Below are 27,691 nucleotides of genomic sequence, written 5' to 3' on the forward strand. Positions count from 1 at the left end.
GGGAATAGTGACAAGTCATTCATCCAAAATCTTGTGGCGGCAATCATTCCTATCCCTCGACCAACCAACCGTACGCCTCCAGTCGATCACGACGAGGAAGGTGGGGATGTGTATCCCCATTCAACAAACCCCCGTGTAAGACAGGCTGCCATCCATCTTTGCCAACCGTGAAGGAATATGATTGCAACGGTGATGGGACTAGTGTGCGGCTGGGAATGAGCAACATTCGGACCGGCCCTCGTGCAGACATGTCTTGCGTGGCTTTGTAAATACTTAGCTGGAAGCGGTTACCATGAGATGCTCAACAGGCCAAACTGTAAGGACGAGGGCTCTTGACTTTTTGGAGACCTTCAAGAGCTTACCAGAGTCTTGGATACGAATATTCCATCATACAAAGTCATACAGATCAGAAGATTCCTTTTTTGAAAACAACCAAAAAACAAACCAAAAGATCCCAAGACCAAGTTCCCACACTGTTCCCAAAACAAACCGACAATACCCCCAAACAACATATCGTTCGTACGCAACAATGGCCTCTATACCACAGTTACCAACCATCAATGGGACCTCGGTCACGGACGGAGCGTCTCCCGAGCCTCCTAGCGCGTTGCGCTTGGAGGCAGCTCGGCAGTTTGGCGTTGCGCCGGGCAAGATCGAGATGACGCTGCCTTGCACCCCGTCTCAACTCGATATCATGGAGTGGACGGCCGGCGACGAACGGAGCGTCATGGGCCACGCGGTGTTTGAGATCGGAAAAGACGTCGACCTCGAGCGTCTGGCCGCGGCATGGAGAGAGGTCACGCGCCAGACGCCCGCCTTGCGCACCCGCATCTTCACCTACGGGGCTGGAGCCCGTTACCAGGCGGTGTTGTCAGAGGACTTTGCGTGGGTCCGTTCGAACCGGCCGGACGAGAGAGAAGTCTTCGTCGAGGCCGAGGTCGCGGCCGCGGCGGCAGAGAAGCATGGTACCCGGTACGCCCTGCTCGAGGGTCCGGGCATGAAGCAGCAGAGGTTGTTGCTGTGGACCTTCAGTCACGCCGTGGTGGACAGCTCCCTGCAGGACAACGTCCTCAGCAGAGTTCTCGCTGTCTACTCGGGCGACGATGCCGCCGCCCGCAATGCCGTTGGTGCGGCGGCCGGGCCACAAGTCGACGGTTTGGCAGCCGCGCCGGCGGACGCGGCCCCTTTCTGGCGGCGCCACTTTGACCAACTGGATGCCTCTTCGTTCCCCGCCTTGCCTTCGCACCTAAACAAACCCCGGCCTGGCGCGCAGGCTGATCATAGCATCGCCTACGACAAGGTCCCCGTCCAAAGGGACTGGGACAACGCTGCCGTTTGCCGCGCGGCGCTCGCGGTCCTCCTGGCCCGCTACACGCATGCTTCGGAGGCGCTCTTCGGCGTCGCCGTCGAGAGGCCGCCTGCTTATCCCGAGGGGCAGCCATCCTTGCTCCCCGGCCCGACGCGGACCGTGATGCCCACCCGTGTCTTTTGCGACCCTCACCAGCCGGCCTCGGACCTTCTTCGGGCGGTGGCGGCCCACGATGCAGCCGTTCGCGAGTTCGAGCACGCCGGCTTAGATAGCGTCCGCGGCGCCGGGGAGTTCGGGTCCGCCGCGTGTGGTTTTCAGACCGTGCTGGCGGTCACATCCTCCGAGCACGGTCGTGACGATTTCTCGGCCGTGTCGAGTCCCGTGCTCCGTCGGACCGCCCTAGGATCGGACAGATTCACACCCTGCCTGGATCGCGCCCTCCTACTTCACTGCCACATGGCCGAGGACTCGGCTTCGATGCTTGCGAGATACGACCCAAGCGTCCTTGACGCCAGACAGGTGTCCCGTTTCCTGCGGCAGCTGGGGTTGTTGATCGTCCAGTTCCAACACGATGCCGTGGAGAAGCCTCTCGAGGAACTCCACATCGTCACGGCGGAAGACCGCTCTGAAATCGAGAGCTGGAACTCGGCGCCGCCTCTGAGGCACGACGTGTGCCTCCACGACGTGGTGTCCCGCAAGGCTGCCGAGGCGCCGGACAGCCCCGCCGTGTACGCCTGGGACGGCGAGTGGTCGCATGCGGAGCTGGACAGCGTGTCCTCGCGCCTCGCCGGGCACATCCAGTCCCTGAAGCTCGACGCCGGCCACGCAGTGCCCCTCTGCTTCGAGAAGTCCAAGTGGATGGTGGCCGCAGTCCTTGCCGTACTCAAAGCCGGCCACGCCTTTGCCCTGGTCGACCCGGCCCACCCGGCGGCGCGCGTCGCCCAGATATGCCGGCAAACGTCCGCCGCGTTCGCCCTAGCCTCCCGGCTCCACGCCGACACCTTCCGCGGGCTCGTGCCTACCACGGTCGTGCTCGAGGATGACCTCCTGCGTTCGCTGTCCGGTAGTCGAGCAGGCTTCGCGCCTGTCGCGAAGCCACAAGACCTGGCCTACATCATCTTCACGTCCGGGAGCACCGGCGAGCCCAAGGGAGCGATGCTGGAGCACCGGGCATTCGCCTCGTGCGCGCTCCAGTTCAGCCCCTCTCTAGGCATCGACAAGAATACCCGCTCCCTCCAGTTCTCCTCGTACGCCTTCGGCTCGAGTTTGGCGGAGACCATGTGCACCCTGATGCACGGGGGCTGCGTCTGCATCCCCTCGGACCACGACCGCATGAACGACATCTCGGGCTTCATCAAGAGAGCGCGCGTCAACTGGTCGACGCTCACGCCATCCTTTGTCTCAACCATCCCCCCGGAGAGCCTCTCCGGGCTTCGGACCCTCCTTTCGGGAGGCGAGTCCTTCTCGGCGTACCAGAGAGACTCCTTTTCGTCCCGAATCCAAGTCATCAACTCGTACGGCCAGAGCGAGAGCTCGACTATATGCGGCGGCTCTCGCGTCTACCCCGACACGACCGACCTGCAGAATATTGGTTGCGCCTTGGGTGCCCGCTACTGGATCACAAACCCGGACGACCCCGGGAGGCTGATGCCGATCGGGTGCGTCGGCGAGCTGATGATTGAGAGCCCCGGCATCGCCAGGGGCTACGTCGTGCCCCCGCCCCCTGGCCAGTCGCCGTTCCTCGATGACGCGCCGGCCTGGTACCCCGCCGAGTGGCGGCGGCACCAGAAAGCCAACGGCTACCGGTTCTACAGGACCGGAGACCTCGTCTGCTACAGGCCAGACGGGACCGTCGCGTACCTCGGGCGCAGGGACTCGCAGGTCAAGATCCGAGGACAGCGCGTCGAGCTCGGCGACGTGGAGAGCCACCTGCGCAAGGCGCTGCCTCAACATCTGGTACCCGTGGCCGAGGCCGTCAAGCGATCCCGCGAGGCGAGCAGCGCGGCCCTGGTCGGCTTCCTCTTCGGGCCGTTCCAGCCCGAAGAAGCCGCCCATGTCGACAAGGAGGCCTACGTACTGGACGGAAGAGCCGCCCAGCGCATCAGGGCGCCGTTGCAGCAGGCTCTGCCCGACTATGCCGTCCCGTCGTATTTCATCCGCATGAAAGAGCGTCCGACAATAGTGACCGGGAAGACGGACCGCAAGCGCCTCCGTGCCATCGGCGCCAAGCTCGTCGAGGAGCTCATCCAGGGCGCCATCTCGCAGCCCGAAGCCTCGGTCGGGCGGCCGGCGGGAGCAGAGGACCAGCTGCGGCAGATGTGGTTCCGGAGCTTGAATCTGCCCGCCACGTCCGCCAGCCACGGCGCCAACTTCTTCGACCTGGGTGGCGACTCCATCGCGGCGATCAAGTTGGTCAACATGGCGAGGTCGGTTGGCATGAAGTTGACCGTGACCGACGTCTTCCAGACGCCGACCTGGAAGGGTCTGGCGGCCATGGTTCGGGACAACTCGTCCAAGGACGGCCCGATCACCGCGGAGCCGTACCGGGGGCCCGTCGAGCTGTCGTATGCGCAGGGCCGCCTCTGGTTCCTGGAGCAGCTCAACCAAGGTTCTTCGTGGTATCTCGTGCCCTTCGCACAGCGGCTGCGCGGCCCCCTCGATATTGCGGCCCTCACCGCCGCCCTCCATGCCCTGAAACAGCGGCACGAAGCCCTGCGGACCACGTTCGAGGAGCACGACGGCGTGGGCATGCAGGTGGTCCACGAGAGCCGCTTCAGGGAGATCCGAGTCGTCGACGTATCGTCGGCCCCTGATCAGTACAGGGAGGTCTTGCGACAAGAACAGACGACGCCTTTCACCTTGACGAGCGAGCCGGGATGGCGCGTCACGCTGCTGAGGATAGGCGACGAGGACCACGTCCTATCGATCGTCTTCCATCACATCATCTCGGACGGCTGGACGGTCGATATCATGCGCAAGGAGCTCGGCATCCTTTACGCCGCCGCCCGGCGCGGCGAGGACCCCTTGACCCGACTGGCCCCTTTACCCATCCAGTATCGCGACTTCGCCTCCTGGCAGCGGCAAGAGACGCAAGTCGCCGAGCACCAGCGACAGCTCGAGTACTGGACAGAGCAGCTCGCAGATAACTCCCCGAGCGAGCTCATATGCGATAAACCGCGGCCGGCGATCCTCTCGGGACGTGCCGGGGAGATCGATTTCGCCGTCCAAGGCCGGTTGTTTGAGCGCCTCCAGACCCTTTGCCGCGACCACCAGGTGACCCCCTTTTCCGTCCTCTTCGCGGCCTTTCGTGCAACGCATTACCGCTTGACCGGCGCAGAGGATGCAACTATTGCCACACCCGTTGCCAACCGTGGCCGCGCCGAGCTGGAGGGCATGATCGGCTTCTTCGTCAACACCCAGTGCCTTCGTACGGTTATCGAGAGCAACGAGACGTTCCACGGCCTGGTACAACAAGTGCGCTCGACTGCAACCGCGGCGTGGGAGCACCAGGATGTGCCCTTTGAGCGCATCGTGTCGGCACTTCTCCCCGGATCGAGAGACGCATCAAGGAACCCTCTATCCCAGCTCGCCTTCGCACTGCACTCGCAACAGGATTTCGGCCGGATCCATCTGGAGGACGTCCACGGCGAGTCTCTCCCTACCGTGCCAACCACTCGCTTTGATATGGAGTTCCATCTGTACCGCGAGCAGGACCGGTTCCGCGGCCACGTCCTCTTTGCCTCCGATCTGTTCGAGCGTGCCACTATTGCCGGCGTGGTCGACACCTTCTTGGAGGTGCTCCGTCGTGGCCTCGAACAGCCCAAGACCCGCGTCGCCACGCTGCCCCTGACGGACAGAATGGCGGAACTGCACCAGCTGGGTCTGCACAATGTCGAAAAGACGGATTATCCCCGAGATGCTAGTCTAGTGGACCTCTTCCGCGATGAGGTGGCGGCTCACCCCGAGGCAGTGGCCGTCAAGGAAATGACATCGCTGACGATGACATACGCCGAGCTCGACCGGCAATCCGATGAGCTCGCCGGCTGGCTGCGTCGACGCCGGCTTGCGCCCGAGACCCTGGTAGCCGTATTTGCTCCTCGCTGCTGCCAGACCATCGTGACCTTCCTCGCCATCCTCAAGGCAAACCTCGCCTATCTTCCGCTCGATGTGAACATGCCTGCAGGCCGCATCGAAACCATCTTGTCAGCGGTGGAGGGCCACAAGCTGGTATTGCTTGGTGCTGACGCGCCGAAGCTGCCGATCAAAGTGGCCGACGTCGAGATGGTTTCCGTCACAGATGCCCTGGGTGAGGCCGTCGAGACCCATCATCGGACGGACGGTTCCGTCGGGCCACGGGCGACGAGCCTAGCCTACGTGATGTTCACCTCCGGCTCTACCGGCCAGCCCAAGGGCGTCATGATCGAGCACCGCGGTATTATCAGGTTGGTGAAGCAGAGCAACGCCCACTCGAAGCTTCCGGCCGCGGCCCGCGTGGCACACATGTCCAATATCGCCTTCGACGCCTCAACGTGGGAGATCTGGCTGGCGCTTCTCAACGGAGGGACCACCGTATGCGTAGACTACTTTACCACGCTGGACAGCAAAGCCCTGGGGGCCGCTTTCGCCCAGCACAGAATCCAGGCCTCGTTGCTGCCGACGGCCCTCCTCAAGCAGTGCCTCGCTAACGCGCCCGAGACGCTGCGTGGCTTTGATATGCTTTTTGTGGGCGGGGAACGGGTCGACGGCCGCGATGCGATCGAGGCCAAGGCGCTCGTCCGTGGCAGCGTCTACAACGTGTACGGGCCAACAGAAAACACCATCCTCAGTACTTTCTACGAAGTGACGGATGGCGACCCCACGCTTGCCAACAGTCCGCCGATTGGGCGCGCCGTCAGCAAATCGGGCGCCTTCGTTATGGATCCGGACCAACAGCTCGTCCCCGTGGGAGTCATGGGAGAGCTTGTGGTCACCGGCGACGGTCTCGCGAGGGGCTATACAGATCAGAAGCTCAACCGAGACCGGTTCGTCCACATAAACATTGCCGGGGAGCTTGTACGGGCGTATCGAACAGGCGACCGTGTGAGATACAGGCCGACCGACGGCCAGATCGAGTTCTCCGGCCGTATGGATCAGCAGGTCAAGATCCGCGGGCACCGTATCGAACCGGCCGAGATCGAGCAAGCAATCCTGAGCCAAGGGGCCGTTCTTGACGCCGCAGCCATCGTCCGCAAGCTCGACGGAGAAGAGCCGAGCATTATCTGCTTCGCGGTGGCCCGGGACGACCCCACGGCAGTCAAACACGCCTCCGTCCGTGACGACGAGGCTCCCGGAAAAGTAGGCGGTCGCGACGACGAGTTCGCAGCAATGCTGGAACAACAGATATGGCAACGACTGAGGGCCGTGTTGCCGCGGTTCATGATCCCCGCACAGATATTAATACTCGATAAGATGCCTCTCAACGCCAACGGCAAGGTTGACCGGCGCGAATTAGCCCACAGGGCCCGGACGACGACACCTAGAGGCAGCAAGGCCCCGGGCCGCCAAAAGTCTAGCTACGTGGCGCCGCGTAACGACGTCGAGGCCGCTCTGTGCGAGGAGTTTGCCAGCGTTCTCGGCATCAAGGCCGGCATCACCGATAACTTCTTCGACATGGGCGGCCACTCCCTCATGGCCACGAAACTGGCCGCGCGTATCAGCCGGAGGCTCGAGGCCCGCGTGACAGTCAAAGACATATTCGAACGCCCCATCCTGCTCGACCTCGCCTCGACCGTGAGGCGCGGCTCGACCCAGCACAGCCCCATCGTCTCTCACCCGTACAGCGGGCCTGTGGAACAGTCGTTCGCCCAGGGGCGCATCTGGTTCCTCGAGCGTCTGTACCCGGGCCTCACGTGGTATCTCTCGTCGTTTGCGTCCCGTCTTGACGGGCCACTGGATGTCGAGGCACTGAGCACGGCGCTGCTGGCACTGGAGGAACGTCACGAGGGACTACGGACCACGTTCCAGCAACAGGATGGCATGAACGTGCAAGTGGTGCAACCGTTCGTTCCCAAGAAGCTCCGGGTTATCGACATCCCCGGAGGCTCCGAGGAAGAGCTGATGCTAGCCTTGAACAGGGAGACCTCTCAGCCTTTCGACTTGGAGACCGAGCCTGGCTGGCGTCCGGCCCTCATCCGCCTGGGCGAGGAGTGCCATGTGCTCTCCGTTGTGATGCACCATATCGTTTCTGACGGTTGGTCTCTCAACATCCTCCGGCGCGAGCTGGCTACGTTTTACGCCGCAGCGCTGCGTGACAAGAAGCCGCTGTTGATGGTGAATCCTCTGCCCATTCACTATCGTGACTTTTCTATCTGGCAAAAGGAGGAAGCACAAGTGGCCGAACACGAGCGGCAACTGGCATACTGGAAACAACAGTTGTCCGGCAGCCAACCCGCCACCCTCATGTGCGACAAGCCACGGCCTGCCACGGTCTCCGGAAACGGAGGCCTCGTGGAACTATCCATCGAAGGACCCGTGTATGAAAGGCTCCAGGCCTTCTGCCGCACCCGTCAGGCCACCTTGTTCGCCGTGCTGCTGGCTGCTTTCCGCGCGGCGCATTATCGCCTCACGGGAGACGACGATGTGACTATCGGCACACCTATCGCCAACCGCACCAGGTTGGAGCTCGAAGACCTGATTGGGTTCTTCGTCAATACCCAGTGCATGAGGATCGCCGTTGACGACGATCAAACGTTCGACGGGCTGGTTCGCCAGGTACGCTCGACGGTGACCTCTGCGTTCGAGAACCAAGATGTGCCCTTTGACCGCATCGTATCGGCCCTTCTGCCGGGGTCGAGGGATGCGTCTCGCAACCCTCTGGTGCAGCTGATCTTCGCAGTCCACTCGCAGCAGGAGGACATTGGCAAGATCCAGCTCGAGGGCCTCGCTGAAAAGATGATGCCCGTCGCGCCCACCACGAGATTCGACCTGGAGTTCCACCTCTTCCAAGAAGAAGCAAGGCTCAGGGGCACCGTGTTCTACTCAACGGATCTGTTTGAGGCCAAGACCGTGCAGACCCTGGTTGATGTATTCGAGGAGGTCCTGCACCGGACCCTCGACCAGCCACAGGCGCCCATCGGAGGTCTGCCCCTGACTAACGGACTGCCAGCCCTCCGGAGTCTGGGCCTGCTGCAGGTTATTAACAAGTCGGACTATCCCCGGGACTCCAGCGTTGTGGACATCTTCCTTGAGACCGCGTCTTCCTATCCCGAGGCGGTTGCCGTGAAGGACTCGTCCTCTCAGCTGACCTACGCCCAGCTTAACGACCAGTCGGACTGCCTTGCCGCTTGGTTGCGCGAGCACAAATTCGCCCCTGGAACGCTGGTCGGCGTTCTTGCTCCGCGATCATGTGAGGCCGTGGTCACGCTTCTCGCAATTCTCAAGGCGAGTTTGGCATACTTACCGTTTGATAACAATCTGCCTGCTGCTCGCCTGAAGGACATACTATCGGAGGTGCCCGGCCGTAAGCTCCTGCTGGTCGGTTCCACGGTATCCATGCCGGATCTTGAGATGCTCGATGTCCGGCTGGTGCGGATTGTTGAGGCAATGAGCGGGAGCCGTCCTCGCCAGAGGCAGAATGGCGAGGATGCAACACCAGGGCCGCAGGCGACCAGCCTCGCGTATGTCATGTTCACCTCCGGCTCGACTGGCCGCCCCAAGGGTGTTATGATTGAGCACCGCAGTGTCGTACGGCTCGTCAGGAACACAAGTCGGCATCTGCAGGCCGGCGTCGGAGTCAGCTTGGCCCATGTATCCAACCTTGCCTTCGACGCCACCACTTGGGAGATATACGGACCCCTTCTCAACGGCGGCACGGTCGTCTGTCTGGATCAGATGACGGTTCTGAGCCCCTCCCTTCTCCTTGACGCGTTCCGCACCAACAACATCACAATGGCTTTCTTCACCACCGCCTTGATGCGTCAATTCCTGGAAGAGATGCCCTCCATTGTTGGCAGCCTGGACGTCTTGCTCGTCGGAGGGGAGACGATGAGACCCCAGGACGCCTTCAAGGCACGAGGGCTCGTTCGGAAGGCCCTTTGCCACGTCTATGGACCGACAGAAAACACAACGTTCAGCACCCTCTATGAAATGGGCCCCGATGACCGTTGCGTGAACGGACTGCCGATCGGGCGGAGCATCAAGAATTCCGGGGCCTTTGTCATGGACTCCCGCCAGCAGCTCGTGCCGCCGGGCGTGATCGGCGAGCTTGTCGTCACGGGTGACGGCCTGGCCCGCGGATATACCGACTCCTCGCTTGATCAGGCCCGATTTGTGCGAGTGGTGATCGACGGTCGGTCTGTACGGGCGTACCGGACCGGGGACCGCGCGCGATACCGCCCCGCCGACGGGCAGCTCGAATTCATCGGCCGGACGGATAACCAGGTCAAAATCAGAGGGTACCGTATCGAGACGGCCGAGGTGGAACAGGCCCTGGCCGGTCTCGCGGAGGTTCGCGATTCGGCCATTGTGATCCGGAAGTTTGACGACCAGCTGCCGGAGATGGTCGGGTTCGTGACCGTCCACGCCGATACCGAACACGGGCCGGCGGAGAATGGAGCCGGAGACGGGGAAACAGCCGCCGTCGCCGCCGCCGCCACCGCCGCCAACGTGACCGAGAGAAGCATTCGGCAGCGGCTCCAGGCCGTCCTCCCCTCCTACATGGTGCCAGCCCAGATCATCGTGGTGGACCATCTGCCACTTACAACGAATGGCAAGGTCGATCGTCGAGAGCTGGTTAGAAGAGCCCTGACGACGCTGAGAACCACCACGGTCGTGCTACGCGTGGCACCGCGCAACGAGGTTGAAGCGGCACTTTGCGACGAGTATGCGACGGTGCTCGGCATCCAAGTCGGCATCACTGACAGCTTCTTCGATCTCGGTGGCCACTCGTTGATGGCAACCAAGCTGGCGGCGCGAATCAGTCGCAGGTTAGACGCCAGGGTGTCGGTCAAGGATATCTTTGACCAACCGGTTCTCGTCGACCTTGCTGCCATCATCCGGCCGGGCTCGGCCCTGCACAGTCCCATTACGCCGATGCCGTACTACGGACCGGTCGAGCAATCCTTTGCCCAGGGCCGGCTTTGGTTCATGGAGAAGCTCAACGCTGACGCGGCATGGTATCTGATGCCGTTTGCTGCCCGCCTGCGCGGCCCCTTGCGCGTGGACGCCCTTTCCGTTGCCATCAACACGCTGGAGGAGCGCCATGAGTCGCTGCGGACGACGTTCGCGGAGCAGGGCGGCGTCGGCGTGCAGGTTGTTCACCCGCCCTGCAACAAGACGCTGAGATTCGTCGACCTCTCTACTGCCCGTGACGGCGGGAGCTACGCCGAGCCGCTCAGAAAAGAGCAGACAACCCCCTTTGACCTCGCCTCTGATATGGGCTGGAGGGTGACCTTGTACAGGGTCGGGGAGGACGACCACGTTCTGTCCATCGTCATGCACCACATCATAGCAGACGGGTGGTCTGTCGACGTGCTACGCAAAGAGATTGGGGCATTCTATGCCGCAGCGCTTCACGGAGAAGACCCCTTGTCGCGGGTGCGCCCTCTCCCGATCCAGTATCGTGACTTTGCCGTGTGGCAGAAGAGCGACGCGCAAGCGGTCGATCAGCAACGCCAGCTTGAGTATTGGACCGAACAGTTGGCCGACAGCACGCCGGCCGAATTCTTGACCGATAAGCCGCGTCCGGCCGTTCTTTCAGGCGACTCTGGAATCATCCAAACGACCATCGAGGGCCCCGTCTACGAGAGCTTGCAGACGTACTGCAGAGCCAACCGTTCCACGTCCTTTGCCGTGCTGCTCGCAGCCTTCCGTGCCACCCATTACCGGCTCACCGGGGTCAAAGATGCGACCATCGGGACGCCCATCGCCAACCGCAACAGGCCCGAACTCGAGGACCTCATCGGGTTCTTTGTCAACCTCCAGTGTATGCGGACGGACATGCAAGACGACGAGACGTTCAACAGCCTCGTCCGGCAAGTCCGCACTGCCACCGCGGCCGCCTTTGAGAACCAGGACATCCCGTTCGAGAGCATCGTGGCGGCCGTGCAGCCGACTTCTCGCGATGCGTCGCGTAACCCGCTGGTGCAGCTCATGTTCGCCTTGCACTCGCAGCACGACATTGGCAGGCTTCCCCTCGAAGGCCTGGCGAGCGAGCGTCTCACGGCGCCCCCGACGACGCGGTTCGACTTTGAGTTCCACCTGTTCCAGGAAGAAGGCCAGCTGGCCGGCACCGTTCTGTACGCGGCTGACCTGTTCGAGGCCGCCACGGTCCAGGGCGTCGTAGATATCTTCCAGGAGGTGCTGCGTCGCGGGCTTGCACAGCCAGACACGCCCATTGCATCCCTACCACTGATGAATGGAACGGAGGGACCGCAGAGCCTGCGAGCCGTTGATACTGCTGACGATGTAGGGGAGAAGAAGGCCGAGTACCCGCGGGAGTCCAGCGTCGTGGATGTGTTTGCCGAACAAGTTGCTGCAACCCCCGATGCAATCGCAGTCAAAGACTCGGCCTCGCAGTTGACGTACTCGCAGCTGGACGAGAAGTCCAGCGTCCTGGCAGCCTGGCTTCGAAACCAGCATCTCGCGGCGGAGACGCCCGTTGTCGTCTTTTCTCCCCGGTCATGCGAGACCATCGTCGCGATGCTCGGTATCCTCAAGGCCAACATGGCATACCTTCCCATGGACGTCAACGTGCCGGCGGCACGACTCGACTCCATCCTCTCCGCTCTGGAGGGCCGGGTCATCGTCTTACTCGGAAGCACAGTCACCGGACCGGTTCTTGACGTATTACTATTACCCAACGTCAATATCTCCATGGTGCCGATCTGCGATGCCCTCCGCAACGCCTCCGGCAGCAAATCTTCCCAGGACGTTGCCAGGCCGACTGCTACAAGTCTTGCCTACATCATCTTCACGTCCGGATCGACGGGCAAGCCAAAAGGGGTCATGGTTGAACATCGGGGCATCGTGAGATTGGTCAAGAATAGCAACGTCGCTGCAAAGCTGCCGCCTATGACCGCACGACTCGCCCATCTTTCGAACCTCGCGTTCGATGCATCCACGTGGGAAATCTATACAGCGCTGCTCAACGGCGGCACCTTGGTTTGCGTCGACTATTTCACCACCCTGGATCCCGCAGCCCTCAACACGCTTTTCGTCGAGGAGCGGATCCGGGTGACCATACTGCCGCCCGCGTTGCTGAAGCAGTGTATCAAGCCAATGGCTGCGGCACTCGGCGCATTGGATGTCTTGCTTGTCGGAGGCGACAGATTCGACGGTCACGATGCTGCGGCGGTACAGGCGTTGGTGCGAGGCAGCGTGTACAACGCCTACGGGCCGTCAGAAAACACGGTAATCAGCACCATCTACGAGTTGTCTGAGACGGACTCGTTCGTCAACGGCGTGCCCATCGGCAGGTCCGTCAGCCACTCTGGCGCTTATATCCTGGATCCTAACCAGCAGCTCGTTCCTGTGGGTGTGATGGGCGAGCTTGTTGTTACGGGAGACGGTCTGGCTCGTGGTTATACCGATCCGTCCCTCAACGAGGGCCGCTTTGCAGAGGTGACTATCCATGGTAAGGCCCTCAGGGCGTACCGCACCGGCGATCGCGCGCGCCACCGTCCCACGGATGGGCAAATCGAGTTCTTCGGACGGATGGACCAGCAGGTCAAGATCCGCGGCCACCGCGTGGAACCGGCCGAGGTCGAGCAGGCGCTGCTTAACCATGCGGATGTGCTCGATGCCGCCGTCGTGCTCCGCCGGGAGGAGGGCAAGGAGGCGGAAATGGTCGCCTTCGTGGCCGCACGGGGCGATCAGTCCCTGGAGCAGGACGAGGCCGGCAACCAGGTCGAAGATTGGGGCAACCACTTCGAGACGGACGCCTATGCCGACATCGAGACCATCGACCACTCGGCGGTTGGCAACGACTTCTTGAGTTGGAGATCCATCTATGACGGTGTCGAGTTCGACAAGACGGAGATGCAGGAGTGGCTCGACGACACAATGCTGGCGCTCCACGACGGACAGCCGGCCGGCCGCGTCCTCGAGATCGGCACGGGCACAGGTATGGTCCTTTTCAACCTGAAGGGCCTCGAGGGCTACGTCGGGCTCGATCCGTCCGGTTCTGCGGCCGCCTTCGTCGACAGAAACATCAGGTCGATTCCCTCCCTTGCCGGCAAGGCCAAGGTTCAAGTCGGCACGGCGATGGACGTGGCACAGCTCGATGTCCGGGCCAACCTGGTTGTGGCCAACGCGGTCGTGCAGTACTTCCCGTCAGCCGACTACCTGTTCCAGGTGATTGAGCATCTGGTGCGCATCCCTGGCGTCGAACGTCTGTTCTTCGGCGACATCCGAACCCACGCCATCAACCGAGACTTCCTGGCATCTAGGGCACTCCGCGAACTCGGCCCGGTAGCGACCCGGGAGGGGGTCCGGCGCCTGGCGGCCGAACTGGAAGCACGCGAGGAGGAATTGCTCGTCGACCCGGCCTTCTTCACCGGCCTTACCGGCCGCCTCCCCGACAATGTGTGGCATGTAGAGATTCTGCCCAAGCAGATGAAGGCCACCAACGAGCTCAGCGCCTACCGATACACGGCCGTCGTTCACGTCAGAGCCCCGGACGACGAGCAGCCGCGGCAGCCTGTGCAAGCGATCGCTGCCGACGCGTGGACCGATTTCAAAAAGGCCAAGCTGGACTCTTCCCGGCTCCTGGACCTGCTCCAGCGATCAAAGAGCGATGGCCTGACCGTTCCCGTCGCCAACATCCCCTACAGCAAGACCATCGTCGAGCGGTTCCTCGTCGAGTCGTTGGACGATGACGAAGAGACACAACGCACTGTCGATGGCGAAGCCTGGGTCTCGGCCATCCGCAGCGCAGCAGAGGACTGCGCGTCCCTTTCTGCGACAGACGTCGTCGAAATCGGCAAACTGGCCGGCTTCCGCGTGGAGCTGAGCTGGGCCCGCCAACGGTCCCAGCACGGAGCGCTGGATGCCGTGTTCCATCGCCGCCAGCTCGGCAGCAACCACTCCTCTCGCGTCTTCTTCGGCTTCCCGACGGAACACGACGGACGACCATCCAACCTGCTCACGAACCGGCCGCTGCGACGGCACCAGAGCCTGCGTCTCGAGACGCGGATCCGGGAACACCTCCGGACCGTGCTGCCCCCCTACATGATTCCGGTCCAGATCGTGGCGTCGGATCGGCTCCCTCTCAACGCCAACGGGAAGATCGACCGCCGCGAGCTGACGCACAGGGCAAAGGCGGCACCGAGGACAAAGGCCCTGCCGGCCGAGCGCGTGGAGCCGCGCAACGAGGTCGAGGCTGTGTTGTGCGAGGAGTTCTCCGTGGTCCTTGGGGCCGACGTTGGAATCAAGGACAACTTCTTCCACCTTGGAGGCCACTCCCTCATGGCCACGAGGCTTGCCGCAAGCCTCAGCCGACGGTTGAACACCCGCATCTCCGTCAAGGACATCTTCAACAGTCCCCTCATCGTCGACCTGGCTGCCAATGTCAGACAGGGCTCCAGCAAGCACAACGCCATCAAGCCCACGCCTTATACCGGTCCCGTTGAGCTGTCGTTCGCCCAAGGTCGCTTGTGGTTCCTCGACCAGCTCGACGTCGGAGCATCGTGGTATGTCATGCCTCTCGCAATGCGTCTGCGTGGCCCGCTGCAGATCCACGCGCTGGCTGCAGCACTCGGTGCTCTGGAGCAGCGCCACGAGACGCTGCGCACCACGTTCCAAGACCACGACGGCGTCGGCGTCCAGGTCGTTCACCCATACGAGGCCAAGGAGATCCGAGTGGTCGATGTGACAGGAGACTACACCGAGGCACTCCGTAAGGAGCAAGACACTCCTTTCGACCTTACTGTCGAACCGGGCTGGCGGCCGGCGCTCTTCCGCGTGGGCGAGCAGGATCACATCCTATCCATCGTCATGCACCATATAATCTACGATGGATGGTCCTTGGAGATCCTTCAGCGGGAACTAACGGCATTCTACGCAACCGCAGTCCGGGGTCAAGATCCCCTGGCCAAAGTACAGCCGCTGTCTATCCAGTATAGAGATTTCGCCGTCTGGCAGAAGCAAGAGGCCCAGGTCGCCGAGCATGAGCGTCAGCTGTCGTATTGGCGGCAGCAGCTGGAGGGCAGCCAGCCGGCCAGTCTGCTCAACGACAAACCCCGGCCGACTGCGCAGAGCGGCGACGCCGGTCTCGCTTCTGTTGTCATCGAGGGTCCCACGTACAAGAACCTCCGGGCCTACTGCCGCGCTCGCCAGGCCACGCCGTTCATGGTTCTCCTGGCCGCGTTCCGGGCTGCCCACTTCCGCTTGACGGGCGTCGGAGATGCAACCATAGGCACGCCCATCGCCAACCGCAACAGGCCCGAAGTCGAGGACTTGGTGGGCTTCTTCGTCAACACCCAATGCATGCGCATCACCGTCGAGGAAGAAGATGAGACCTTCGAGTCCCTGGTCCAGCAAGTGCGGGCCACCGTCAACACGGCGTTCGAGAATCAAGACGTGCCCTTTGAGCGCATCGTGTCGGCTTTGCTGCCCGGATCCAGGGATACCTCTCGCAACCCGCTGGTGCAACTGATGTTTGCCGTCCACACCCAGCAGGGCCTCGGCAGCTTCCAGCTGGACAACGTGTCCTGCGAGCGTCTGGCCAACGCGGCGACAACACGGTTCGATATGGAATTCCACTTGTTCCAAGAAAAGGACCGGCTTACGGGCAACATCATGTACGCCGCCGACCTCTTCAGCCCCGACACCGTCCGTGTCGTGGTGGGCGTGTTCCAAGAGACTTTGCGTCGCGGCCTCGAGCAGCCAAAGGCCGCCCTCTCTTCCCTCCCACTTACAGACGGTCTGGCCGAGCTTCGAAACATGGGTTTGCTGACAATCCCGAAGACGGCATATCCCAGGGACGCCAGCGTGGTCGACCTCTTCCGCGAGCAGGCGCGCAGCCACCCCGAGTCGCCGGCCGTCGTTGACGCTTCCTCGACCCTGACCTATTCAGAGTTGGATCGGCAATCCGACAAGCTGGCTGCATGGCTTCGACTCCGCGGCCTGGTCGATGAGACGCTTGTCGGTGTCCTGGCGCCGCGGTCGTGCGAGACCACCGTGGCCTTGCTGGGTATCCTCAAGGCAAGCCTGGCATACCTCCCGCTGGACGTGAAAGTGCCCGTACCTCGCCTCGAGGCCATCCTCTCGAGTGCGCGAGGGCGCAGACTGCTCTTCCTGGGCGCCGATGTTCCCGTTCCCGACGCACAGCTTCCAGACGTCGAGCTGGCCCGGATCGGCGAAGCCCTGAAGGGAAAACACGTCACCCAAGGCGCCGCCGGATCGCAGCCGTCCGCGACGAGCCTCGCCTACGTCGTCTTCACGTCGGGCTCAACTGGCAAACCAAAGGGCGTCATGATAGAGCACCGCGGCATTGTGCGTCTGGTCAAGAACACCAACTGCACGGCTGATCTGCCCCCGGCTGCTCGCGTCGCGCACATGTCCAACTTGGCATTCGATATTTCCGTCTGGGAGGTCTTTGGTGCGCTTCTGAATGGAGGCACCATGATCTGCATAGACTACTTCACCCTTCTGGACCCAAGGGCCCTGGCGGCCTTGTTCGTACGCGAACGGGTGGAGGCAATGATTCTGCCGTCCCCCTTGCTCAAGCAGTACCTCGCCACTGTGCCGGAAATGCTGGGCTCGCTCAAGCTTGTTCTCTCCGGCGGCGACCGCTTCGACGCCCACGACGCGATCAAAACAAGGTCTCTTATATCAGCATCGGGAAGCGTCTACAATGCGTACGGGCCGACGGAGAACTCGGTCCTCAGCACGATGCACAAGGTCAGCAAGAAAGGCCGGTACGTCAACGGCGTCCCGATCGGTCAGGCTCTCAGCAACTCCGGCGCCTATGTCATGGATGTGCGGCAGAACCCTGTGCCGATCGGCGTCGTGGGAGAACTCGTCGTATCGGGCGACGGCCTCGCCCGGGGATACACCGATCCGGCGCTGGACGAGGGCCGGTTCGTGGAAATCGACCTCGGGGATGGCCAGCCGCCTATCCGGGCGTACCGGACCGGCGATCGCGCGCGGTACCGGCCCGGCGACGGGGAGATCGAGTTCTTCGGCCGCATCGACGACCAGGTCAAGGTCCGCGGCCACCGCATCGAGCCAGCGGAGATTGAGCACGCCATGCTCGCCCAAGCAGCAGTTCTCGACGCGGCCGTTGTCCTCCGCAAGCCCGAGGGCGAGGAGGCCGAGGTTGTCGGTCTCGTTGTCGTCCGTGGCGTCTCTGCAGACGGCGACGCCGCCATCCAGACGGAGAAGAGGATCCTGCAACGTCTGCAGGCCCTTCTCCCGTCCTACATGGTGCCCGTCCAGATCATCGTGCTGGATCGGATGCCCGTCAACGCCAATGGCAAACTCGATCGCCGCGAGCTTGAGCGCAAGGCTCAGGCGGCGCCAAAGAGCAACGGCAAGGAGGCCTCTGAGCGCACCGCGCCAACGAACGATATCGAGGCCGCCCTGTGCGACGAGTTCGCGAGTGTCCTCGGCGTCGAGGTCGGAACAACCGACAGCTTCTTCGACCTTGGCGGGCACTCGTTGATGGCGACGAAGCTCGCGGTACGCCTGAGCCGGCGTTTCCACACCCGGGTCTCGGTGAAGGACGTTTTCGACAAGCCGGTCGTTGTCGACTTGGCTGCGTCGATCCAACTGCAGCGGGACTCGACTCGACACAAGGCTATCGAGGCGGGTGAATACTCGGGCGCCGTCGAGCAGTCCTTTGCCCAGGGTCGTCTTTGGTTCCTCGAACAGCTCGACATCGGCTCGACGGGATACCTCGTTCCTCTTGCGGTACGGCTCCGCGGGCCGCTGCAAATCGAAGCCCTCGCCGCCGCACTTCGTGCTCTCGAGCAGCGCCACGAAAGTCTCCGGACGACTTTCGAAGGCCGTGAGGGTGTCGGTTTGCAAGTCGTCCGGCCAGCTCGAACAAGAAACCTCGACCTCGTCGACGTGCCGGCGGGAGAAGACTTCATGGGGCGGCTGCAGAAGGACCAAAAGACGCCGTTCGATCTGTCCTCTCAGCCAGGTTGGCGGGTCACCCTGCTTCGGCTTGGGAGCCAGGACCACGTCATGTCCATTGTGATGCATCACATTATATGCGATGGCTGGTCCCTCGATGTTTTGCAGCGCGAGCTGGCTACCTTCTACGCTGCCGCCATCGAGGGCGAGGACCCCGTATCGCAGGTCTCACCTCTCCCTATCCAATACCGTGATTTCTCAGCATGGCAGAAGCAACCGACACAGGTGGCCAAGCAGGACAACCAACTGGCATACTGGAAAGACCAGCTTGATGGCAGCCAGCCGGCCAGCCTGCTGTGCGACAAGCCAAGACCCACGAAGCTATCTGGCGACGCCGGCGCTGTCCCGTTCAAGATTGACGGCGCCGTATACGAGCGGCTGCAGTCCTTTTGCCGGAATCATCAGATAACGCTTTTCACCGCCCTCTTTGCGGTCTTCAGAGCCACGCACTACCGCCTCTCTGGTGTTGAGGACGCCGCCATCGGCATACCCATTGCCAACCGCAACCGACCAGAGCTTGAGGAGATGATTGGCTTCTTCGTCAACTCGCAGTGTATACGAACATCTGTGGCCGAAAAGGGCACCTTCAAAGACCTGGTCAGTCAGGTTCAGTCCGCAGTGGCAGCCGCCTCGGAGCATCAGGACGTGCCATTTGAACGTATTGTCTCTGCGATTCTACCCGGGTCGAGAGATACGTCTCGCAACCCCTTGGTTCAGCTCATGTTCACCTTCCACGCGCAGCAGGACCTTGGAAAGATCAGGCTGGGCCAGCTCGAAGGTGAGCTTCTGTCGATAAAGCCCACCACGCGGTTCGATGCAGAGGTCTACGTTGCCCAGCAAGAAGGCTGCTTAGGTGGTAACGTCGTCTTCTCCACAGACCTCTTCGAGGAGGAGACCATCCGCGGCATCGTCGACATCTTCCACGAAGTCTTGTTTCAAGGCCTCGAGCAGCCAGAAGTGCCGATTGCAGGACTTCCGCTTGCTCGGCGGGGGCTCGGTGAGCAGATGTGCCAGATGGGCCTGCTCGACATGCATACTTCAGAGTACCCGCGCAACGCAAGCATCGTTGATGTCTTTGACGAGCACGTCGTGGCTCGTCCGGACGCGGTGGCCGTCTCTGATGCGTCGTGCTCTCTCACATATCGTCAACTGGACCAGCAGTCCAACCAAATCGCTAGCTACCTTCGGAACCGACAGATGGCACGCGAATCGATGGTCGCGGTACTTGCGCCGCGCTCGTGCCAGACGATTGCCACGTTCCTCGGCATTCTCAAGGCCAATCTAGCGTATATTCCGCTGGATGTGAACGTTCCCGCTGCTCGTGTCCAAGTTATCCTGTCGTCGGTTCCCGGGCACAAGTTGGTCTTGCTCGGCACCGGTGTCTCCGCCCTTCCGGCCGAGTCTGCAGAGGTCGAACAGGTGCAAATCAGTCGTGCCTCGAGGCAAGGAGAGGCCGCCAACCCCTCCAGCACCCTGAAGCACGCCCAGGTCACTGCAACGAGCCTCGCTTGCGTCATCTTCACATCCGGCTCGACCGGCAGGCCCAAGGGCGTCATGATCGAGCACCGCGGCATCGTGCGGCTCGTCAAGTCGACGAATGTGACGCAGTCGCTGACCTCCAAGACGGTCTCCCACGTCTCGAACCTGGCCTTTGACGCCGCCACATGGGAGATCTATACACCGCTCCTCAACGGAGGCACACTGGTATGCATCGATCACATGACGGTGCTGAACCCTACTGCCCTCGGCCGGGCACTTGTAGCAAACAGCGTCACAGTCGCCTTTCTTACAACCGCCCTTTTGAGGCAGGTTCTCGAGGAGGCGCCGTCGGTTATCGGTGGCCTCGATCTGCTATTTTCTGGAGGTGAAACAATGCGGCCAAAGGATGCCTTCAGAGCGCGCGAACTAGTCCGGCACGGGTTCTACCACGCGTATGGGCCAGCTGAGAATACTACCTACAGCACTGTCTACCGCATGGGTGAAGACGAGAGCTGCATCAACGGTGTCCCTATCGGGAGGTCTATCAGCAACTCCGGCGCCTATGTCATGGATGCCCGGCAACAGCTTACCCCCGTCGGCACTATGGGCGAGCTGGTCGTGACTGGAGACGGCCTCGCCCGCGGCTATACCGATTCATCATTGGAAAAGGACCGATTCGTGCGAGTCCATGTTGGCGGGCAGTCCATCAGGGCCTATCGCACTGGCGATCGCGCACGATACCGACCTGGCGATGGCCAGATCGAGTTCTTCGGCCGCATGGATCAGCAAACCAAGATCAGAGGCCACCGGATCGAGCCGGCCGAGATAGAGCAGGCCATTCTCACCATCAGCACCGTCCGTGACGCCGCCGTCGTCGTTCGGAAACAGGAAGGTCAGGATTCCGAGCTTGTGGGCTTCGTCACGGCTCAGCGGCAGGCCAACGGTTCCTCCGCCTCGCGCGCCGAGCCGCTCGGAACAGAAGAACAATCTGCCGGGGACATCGAAAGGGAGATTCACCAGCGTCTTCGGGCCCTGCTTCCACCCTACATGGTGCCATCGCGGATCGTCCTGCTCGACCGAATGCCGCTGAACGCAAACGGCAGCAAGGTCGACCGCGGCGAGCTCGCTCAGATGGCCCTCACCGTGCCCAGGAGCAATACCGCGGCAGTTCGTGTTGCGCCGCGCAGCGAAGTGGAAGAGGCCCTGTGCGATGAGTTCGCAGACCTGCTTGGGGTTGAAGTCGGCGTCGCTGATAACTTCTTCCACCTGGGCGGGCATTCCCTCATGGCAACGAAGCTGGCAGCCCGTATCAGCCGCCGCCTGGACGCTCATGTTTCCGTTAAAGACGTGTTCGATCACCCTGTTCTTGCAGATCTCGCGGCCGGGATTCAACAAGGGTCCATGCTTCATAACGCGATCAAATCCACACCCTACGCGGGGCCTGTTGAGCAGTCCTTTGCGCAAGGCCGTCTCTGGTTCCTGGAGAAGCTCAACATCAGCGGATCGTGGTATATCATGCCTATTTGCGCGCGAATGCGAGGGCCGATCAACATCGGAGCTCTGCAAACCGCGTTGCGCGCTGTGGAACAACGACACGAGACGCTTCGAACTACCTTTGAGGAGCACGACGGCGTCGGCGTACAAATCGTCAACCCCAGCAACGCCAGGCCGCTTAGGGTCATTGATATCTCGCACGAGAACCCCGACGGGCCCTTCCCCCTTCTGCGGCGGGAGCAGCAAGCCCCGTTCGACTTGGCCTCTGAACCGGGATGGAGAGTGGCGCTTTTCCGCCTGGGCAAGGAGGACCATGTCCTCTCCATCGTCATGCACCACATCATCTCGGACGGCTGGTCCGTTGATATCTTGCGCAGGGAGCTGGCAACCTTCTATGCCGCGGCACTGCGGGGTCAGGATCCCGAGGTGACGCCTCTTCCCATCCAGTACCGCGACTTTTCAGTATGGCAAAAGACAGAGGAACAGGTCGTCGAGCATCAGAGACAGCTGGACTACTGGACCAAGCAACTGGCCGACAGCTCACCTGCGGAGCTCCTCTGCGACAAACCACGCCCAGCCGTGCCCTCCGGCAAAGGTGGCGTCATCCCGGCCAAGATCGACGGCCCTCTCTACGCGAGCCTCCAGGCCTTCTGCCAGACACGCCAGGTGACTCCATTCGCAGTCCTCCTGGCTGCGTTCCGCGCCGCGCACTTCCGCTTGACGGGTGTGGAAGACGCCACAGTCGGGACGCCCATGGCCAACCGCAACCGGCCGGAATTGGAAGAGTTGGTCGGCTTCTTCGTCAACACACAGTGTATGCGGGTTGTCATCGATGATGAATCCTTTGACGGTCTGGTCCAGCAGGTCCGTGAGACGACGACGGCTGCTTTTGAAAACCAGGACGTCCCTTTCGAACGCGTGGTCTCGGCGCTTCTCCCGGGCTCGAGGGATACCTCCCGGAACCCGCTGGTACAGCTCATGTTCGCCGTCCATTCGCAGCAGGACCTCGGCCGCATCCAGCTCGAGGGTCTCGCCAGCGAACCGCTGTCCGCAGCCGTCACCACCCGCTTCGACCTCGAATTTCACCTCTTCCAAGAGGACGGGCATCTAGCTGGCAACGCGCTCTTCGCTGCTGATCTGTTCGAGCCGGAAACTATCCAGTGTCTGGTGGATACCTTCAAGGAGATTCTACAACGCGGTCTGGCCCAGCCGGAGATACCTATTGCAAGCCTTCCTCTCACCAATGGGCTGGCGGCGTTGCGAAGCATGGGTCTGCTCGAGGTTGAACAGACCGACTATCCCCGGCTATCCAGCGTGGTTGACGTCTTCCTCGCCGAGGTGGCTGCTCATCCGCATCGGATCGCTGTCAAGGACGCCTCAACTCAACTGACTTACGCTCAACTCAGCGAGACGTCGGATCGACTCGCCGCCTGGCTCCGGGTGCGGAAAATGGAGCCCGAGACGCTTGTAGCTGTGCTTGCTCCGCGGTCTTGCCAGACCGTCGTTGCTTTCCTCGCCATCTTGAAGGCTGACCTTGCGTATCTCCCGCTCGACGTCAACGTCCCCGCCGCGCGTCTCGAGTCGATTCTGTCAGCCGTCCCCGGGCTTACTCTGGTTCTCCTCGGCGACGACGTTTCCACGCCTAACGTCCGTCTGCCCAACCTCCAGTTCGTTCCTTTAGGCGACGCCATTGCTTCATCGCGTCAACCGTCGACCAAGCCTTCGGCAAGCGTTTCTCTCCCGTCAGCAACAAGTCTTGCATACGTCATCTTCACTTCGGGCTCTACCGGCCGGCCTAAGGGCGTCATGGTCGAGCACCGTGGTATCGTCCGCCTGGTGAAGCAGACCAACGTCGTACGGGAACTTCCGGAAGAAACAACAATCGCCCACGTCTCAAACGTTGCTTTTGATGCCTCGGCCTGGGAAATGTACACCGCCCTCCTCAACGGCGCCACCCTTGTCTGCGTCGACTACTATACCACTTTGGACAGCCGGGCCCTTGGGGCTGTGTTTGCGCGCGAAAGCATCCGCGTGGCTATGCTCTCGCCAGCACTACTCAAACAGTGCATTACAAACACCCCGAGCACACTGAGCGACCTGGAGATCCTCTACGTGGGTGGAGATCGTCTGAACCCATCGGACGCTACGGATGCTCGCGTCCTCGTTAAGACTGGCGTCTATAATGCCTATGGTCCCACGGAAAACAGTGTTGCGAGCACCATCTACAAGGTCAAGGAGGGCGACTTCTTTGAACACGGCGTACCTATTGGTCGGGCCGTGAGCAATTCTGGGGTTTACATCATGGACTCCCGCCAACAACTGGTCTCTATCGGCGTGATGGGTGAGCTCGTTGTGTCTGGAGACGGCCTTGCTCGTGGATACACGGACCGCGCGCTTGATAAAAACCGCTTCATGCACGTCACCATCGAAGGTCGTCTTGTCCGGGTATACCGGACCGGAGACCGCGCTCGGTACCGGCCATCAGACGGGCAGATCGAGTTCTTCGGCCGCATCGACCAGCAGACAAAGATCCGCGGGCACCGGATTGAGCTCGCCGAAGTGGAGCTTGCCATGCTGAGGCACCCGGTCGTCCGTGACGCGGCCATCGTTATTCGCGGCACGCCCGGCCAGGACCAGGAAATGGTCGGGTTCGTCACCGTGCAGGAGGACCAGTCCGTCCAGGACGACGCAAGCAAGCAGGTGGAGGGTTGGGGAACCCACTTCGAGATCGGCACGTACGCAGATATCGAAACAATTGACAAGTCCGTCATCGGCAATGACTTCTTGGGCTGGACGTCCATGTACGACGGCACCCTGATAGACAAGGCCGAGATGCAGGAATGGCTTGATGAGGGCATGGCGGCCCTGCTCGACGGCCAACCGGCTGGTCGCGTGCTCGAAGTTGGTACGGGTACCGGCATGATCCTGTTCAACCTGGGTCAGGGGTTGGAGAACTATATCGGTCTTGAGCCATCCAGCTCGGCCGCGGCCTTCGTGAACAACAGTATCAAGGCTGCCCCGTCGTTTGCCGAAAGGGCCCAGGTTCTTGTGGGCACGGCGATGGATGTAGGCCGGTTGGACCAGGTAACCCAAAGCCGCACCGACATGGTCGTCATCAACTCGGTGGCACAATACTTCCCCTCGGCCAACTATCTCCTGGAGCTTGTTGAGACACTTACACGACTGCCGGGGGTAAAGCGTCTGTTCTTTGGCGACATGCGGACCTACGCCACGAACAGGGGCTTTCTTGCGGGCAGAGCTCTGCATTCTTTGGGAGAGAACATCACGAGAGGCGGCGTTCGTCAAAAGATCGCCGAGTTGGAAGAAAACGAGGAAGAGCTCCTGGTCGACCCAGCCTTCTTCACGGGACTACTCACGCGTATGCCAGAACGGATCTGGCACGTGGAAATCTTACCCAAGAGGATGAAGGCCACCAACGAGCTCAGCAGATATCGGTACAGCGCCGTCTTACACGTACGAGGCGCAGAAGCGCCCACTCAGACCGTACACGCAGTCGACCCCGACGCCTGGGTCGATTTCCAAGCGTCGTCGATGGATCATCGCGGCCTTCTTGCTCTGTTGCAGGGTTCGCCAAACGCATCCGCCATCGCTGTCGGCAACATCCCTTACAGCAAGACCATGTTCGAGCGGCTGCTGGTTGAATCCCTCGAGCAGGACGATGACGACGCACAGGACGGTGTTGACGGCGCAACTTGGATCTCGGACATTCAAAAGGCCGCCGAGCGCCGGCTGGCTCTGTCTCCTCTAGATCTGGTCCAGATCGGCGAGGCGGCGGGACTCCGCGTAGAGCTCAGCTGGGCCCGGCAGCGGTCCCAGAAGGGCGGCATAGACGCCGTCTTCCACCGTCACCAACCTGAAAAGAAGGGATCTCGCGTCCTCGTCCGGTTTCCCACGGAGCATCAGGGCCGGCCGGCGAGCCTACTCACGAATCGCCCCCTCCAGCGCCTCCAGAGCCGTAAGGTGGAGGCCCAGATCCGTGAGCAGCTTCAAACCCTGCTCCCGTCTTACATGATCCCCGCCCAGATCATCGCCCTCGACCAGATGCCCGTCAACGCCAACGGCAAAGTCGATCGGCGCGAGCTCACACGCAAGGCACGGGCCGCCCCGGTCAGCAAGCCGCCCTCGGAGCGCATTGCACCGCGCAACGAGGTCGAGAAGGCGTTGTGCGAAGAGTTCGCCGACGAGCTCGGCGTCGAGACCGGCGTCACTGACAGCTTCTTCGACCTCGGCGGACAGTCGCTCATGGCGGCGAAGCTCGCCGCGCGCATCAGCCGGCGACTGGGAATCAACGTAACCGTCAAGGACATCTTTGACAAGCCGTCCCCTGCCGACCTCGCCATCAATATCATGCAAACCGCGCTCGACGGCACCGACAACGGGACATCGAAGGCGGTGAACAGCGAGCCCTTCCAGCTCCTCTCGCAGGAAGACCCGGAGGGCTTCGTCCAGCGAGAGCTCGCGCCCCAGCTGGATCCTTCTTACGGCAAGATCCTGGACTCCTACCCTGTGACGTGGTCGCAGAGGACCTTTATCAAAGACTCCTTCACGGGGAGGCCCCGCGACCCTGCCCTCTTCATCATCGACTTCCCCGCCAGCGCGGACCTCAAGAGGGTCACCGAGTGCTCCGCCGCCATGGTCCGGACCTTTGACGTCTTCCGGTCCGTGTTTTTGCCGGCTTCCGGCAAGTTCTACCAGGTGGTTCTGGACCACCTGAAGGTGCCCACCGAGATCGTCCATGTCGAGGGGGATCTCACCAGCGCGACCCGCGCCCTCGAGGACTTCGACATCCGCGAGCCCTTCACCCTAGGGCACGCATTCTATCGCATCGGCATCCTCAAGAAGCAAGGCTCCCCCGTGCGCATGGCGCTGCGGATGAACCACGCGCTCTATGACGGCCTCAGTCTGCCGCCCCTCATGCGCGGCCTCCACGCCTTCTACACTGGCGAGCGTCTGCCGCCGCAGCCCGGCTTTTCCAGCTTCGTCCAGCACATGATGAACACCCGCGAGGAAGGCTACAAGTTCTGGCGCTCGGTTCTACAGGGCTCGTCGATGACGTTCTGGACGGGCGCCGACGGCACCGGCCGTCACCACGGCGAGGGCCACGAAGTCCCGGACGGCGTCTGGCTGTCGGAGAAGACCATCGAGACGCCGATCCAGGCCAGCGCAGACGGTATCACGTCGGCCACGGTCTTCAACACCGCGTCCGCTTTCGTGCTGGGCGACCGGATCGGGACAAAGGACGTCGTCCTCGGCTACGTGGTATCGGGGCGGCAATGCCTCCCTATCAGCTGCCAGAGCGTCTTCGGCTTCTGCTCCAACACCGTGCCGGTCCGGGTCGTCCTTGACGCGGCCGCCGGCCCGAGGGCGATACTCCGCAAGGTGCAGCAGCAGTACATCGACAGCTTGCCCTTTGATACGCTGGGCCTGGACGACATCAGGGACAACTGCACGGAATGGCCAAAGACAGTAGATAACTTCAGCTGCTCTACTTCCTACCTCAACCTCGACCGACACCCCCATAGCGGCGACGGCGAAGAGCGGATCCAGCTGAGCAATCTCCCCCGAAAGGTTCAACCGCGGGAGGCCAGCGAGGTGGATCCCGCCATAGAGCGATTCATGTCCAACGAAATCTCGACGCATGATATGGACCTCGTGGGAATCCCCGATGCTGACGGAGTCCATCTGCGGGTCATCGTCATGGCGAACCGCAGACTCTGCGACGAGGCGACGGTCGACAACATGCTGCTCAGTCTCTGTGACAAGATCCAGACGCTCAGCTCCATCGCGCATGGCCCGTCACCTAAGCCGGCAAACGGAGACGCAAAGAAGACGTTCAACGGCAACGGGAAGCACTCGGTCAATGGCAGCTCGCAGCACAAATCCAATGGCCACGCCAATGTCGCATCAACCGAAGACAAGAAGCAACGTTAAGTCACCTTGAATGAGAACAGCAATATTTACCATGGCCAGGTATCGCATACATCTGCCCGCGTCCTGTTCATCAAAGTAGACGATTTTGCTGCTCGTTCCTTCTCTTCTCTCAACGGAACACTGTTGTCTACATGGACCAGGAGCTGCGAGTTCTCACGCATGATGGGATCATTGGAATGGCACCAGCATTCCATCTTCGAGTTTCACACCTGTTGACTCGTGGGTACCGAACCAATAATCAAAGTGTCACAGACAGTCCGGGAACTTGGAAAGCTCGTTGGATCACTACTTTGCCGTGGTTATAATACGCGCTTGGGATCTTTGTGGATGGATCACATC

General features: G+C 61.7%; 1 protein-coding gene across 1 annotated transcript; it reads left to right on the forward strand.

Annotated features, from left to right (window-relative positions):
• Nucleotides 1-529: 529 nt before the first annotated feature.
• On the forward strand, nt 530-27,352 carry LY79DRAFT_508102 (AMP-binding enzyme; the record flags this gene model as incomplete). Its single annotated transcript, XM_060553896.1, has 1 exon — nt 530-27,352. The coding sequence occupies one exon, from the start codon at nt 530-532 to the stop codon at nt 27,350-27,352; it is 26,823 nt and encodes an 8,940-aa protein (XP_060417945.1).
• Between the last annotated feature and the right edge of the window lie 339 nt (nt 27,353-27,691).

Source organism: Colletotrichum navitas, assembly GCF_030913465.1.
Source record: "Colletotrichum navitas strain CBS 125086 chromosome Unknown LY79scaffold_9, whole genome shotgun sequence".
Lineage (NCBI taxonomy): Eukaryota > Fungi > Ascomycota > Sordariomycetes > Glomerellales > Glomerellaceae > Colletotrichum > Colletotrichum navitas.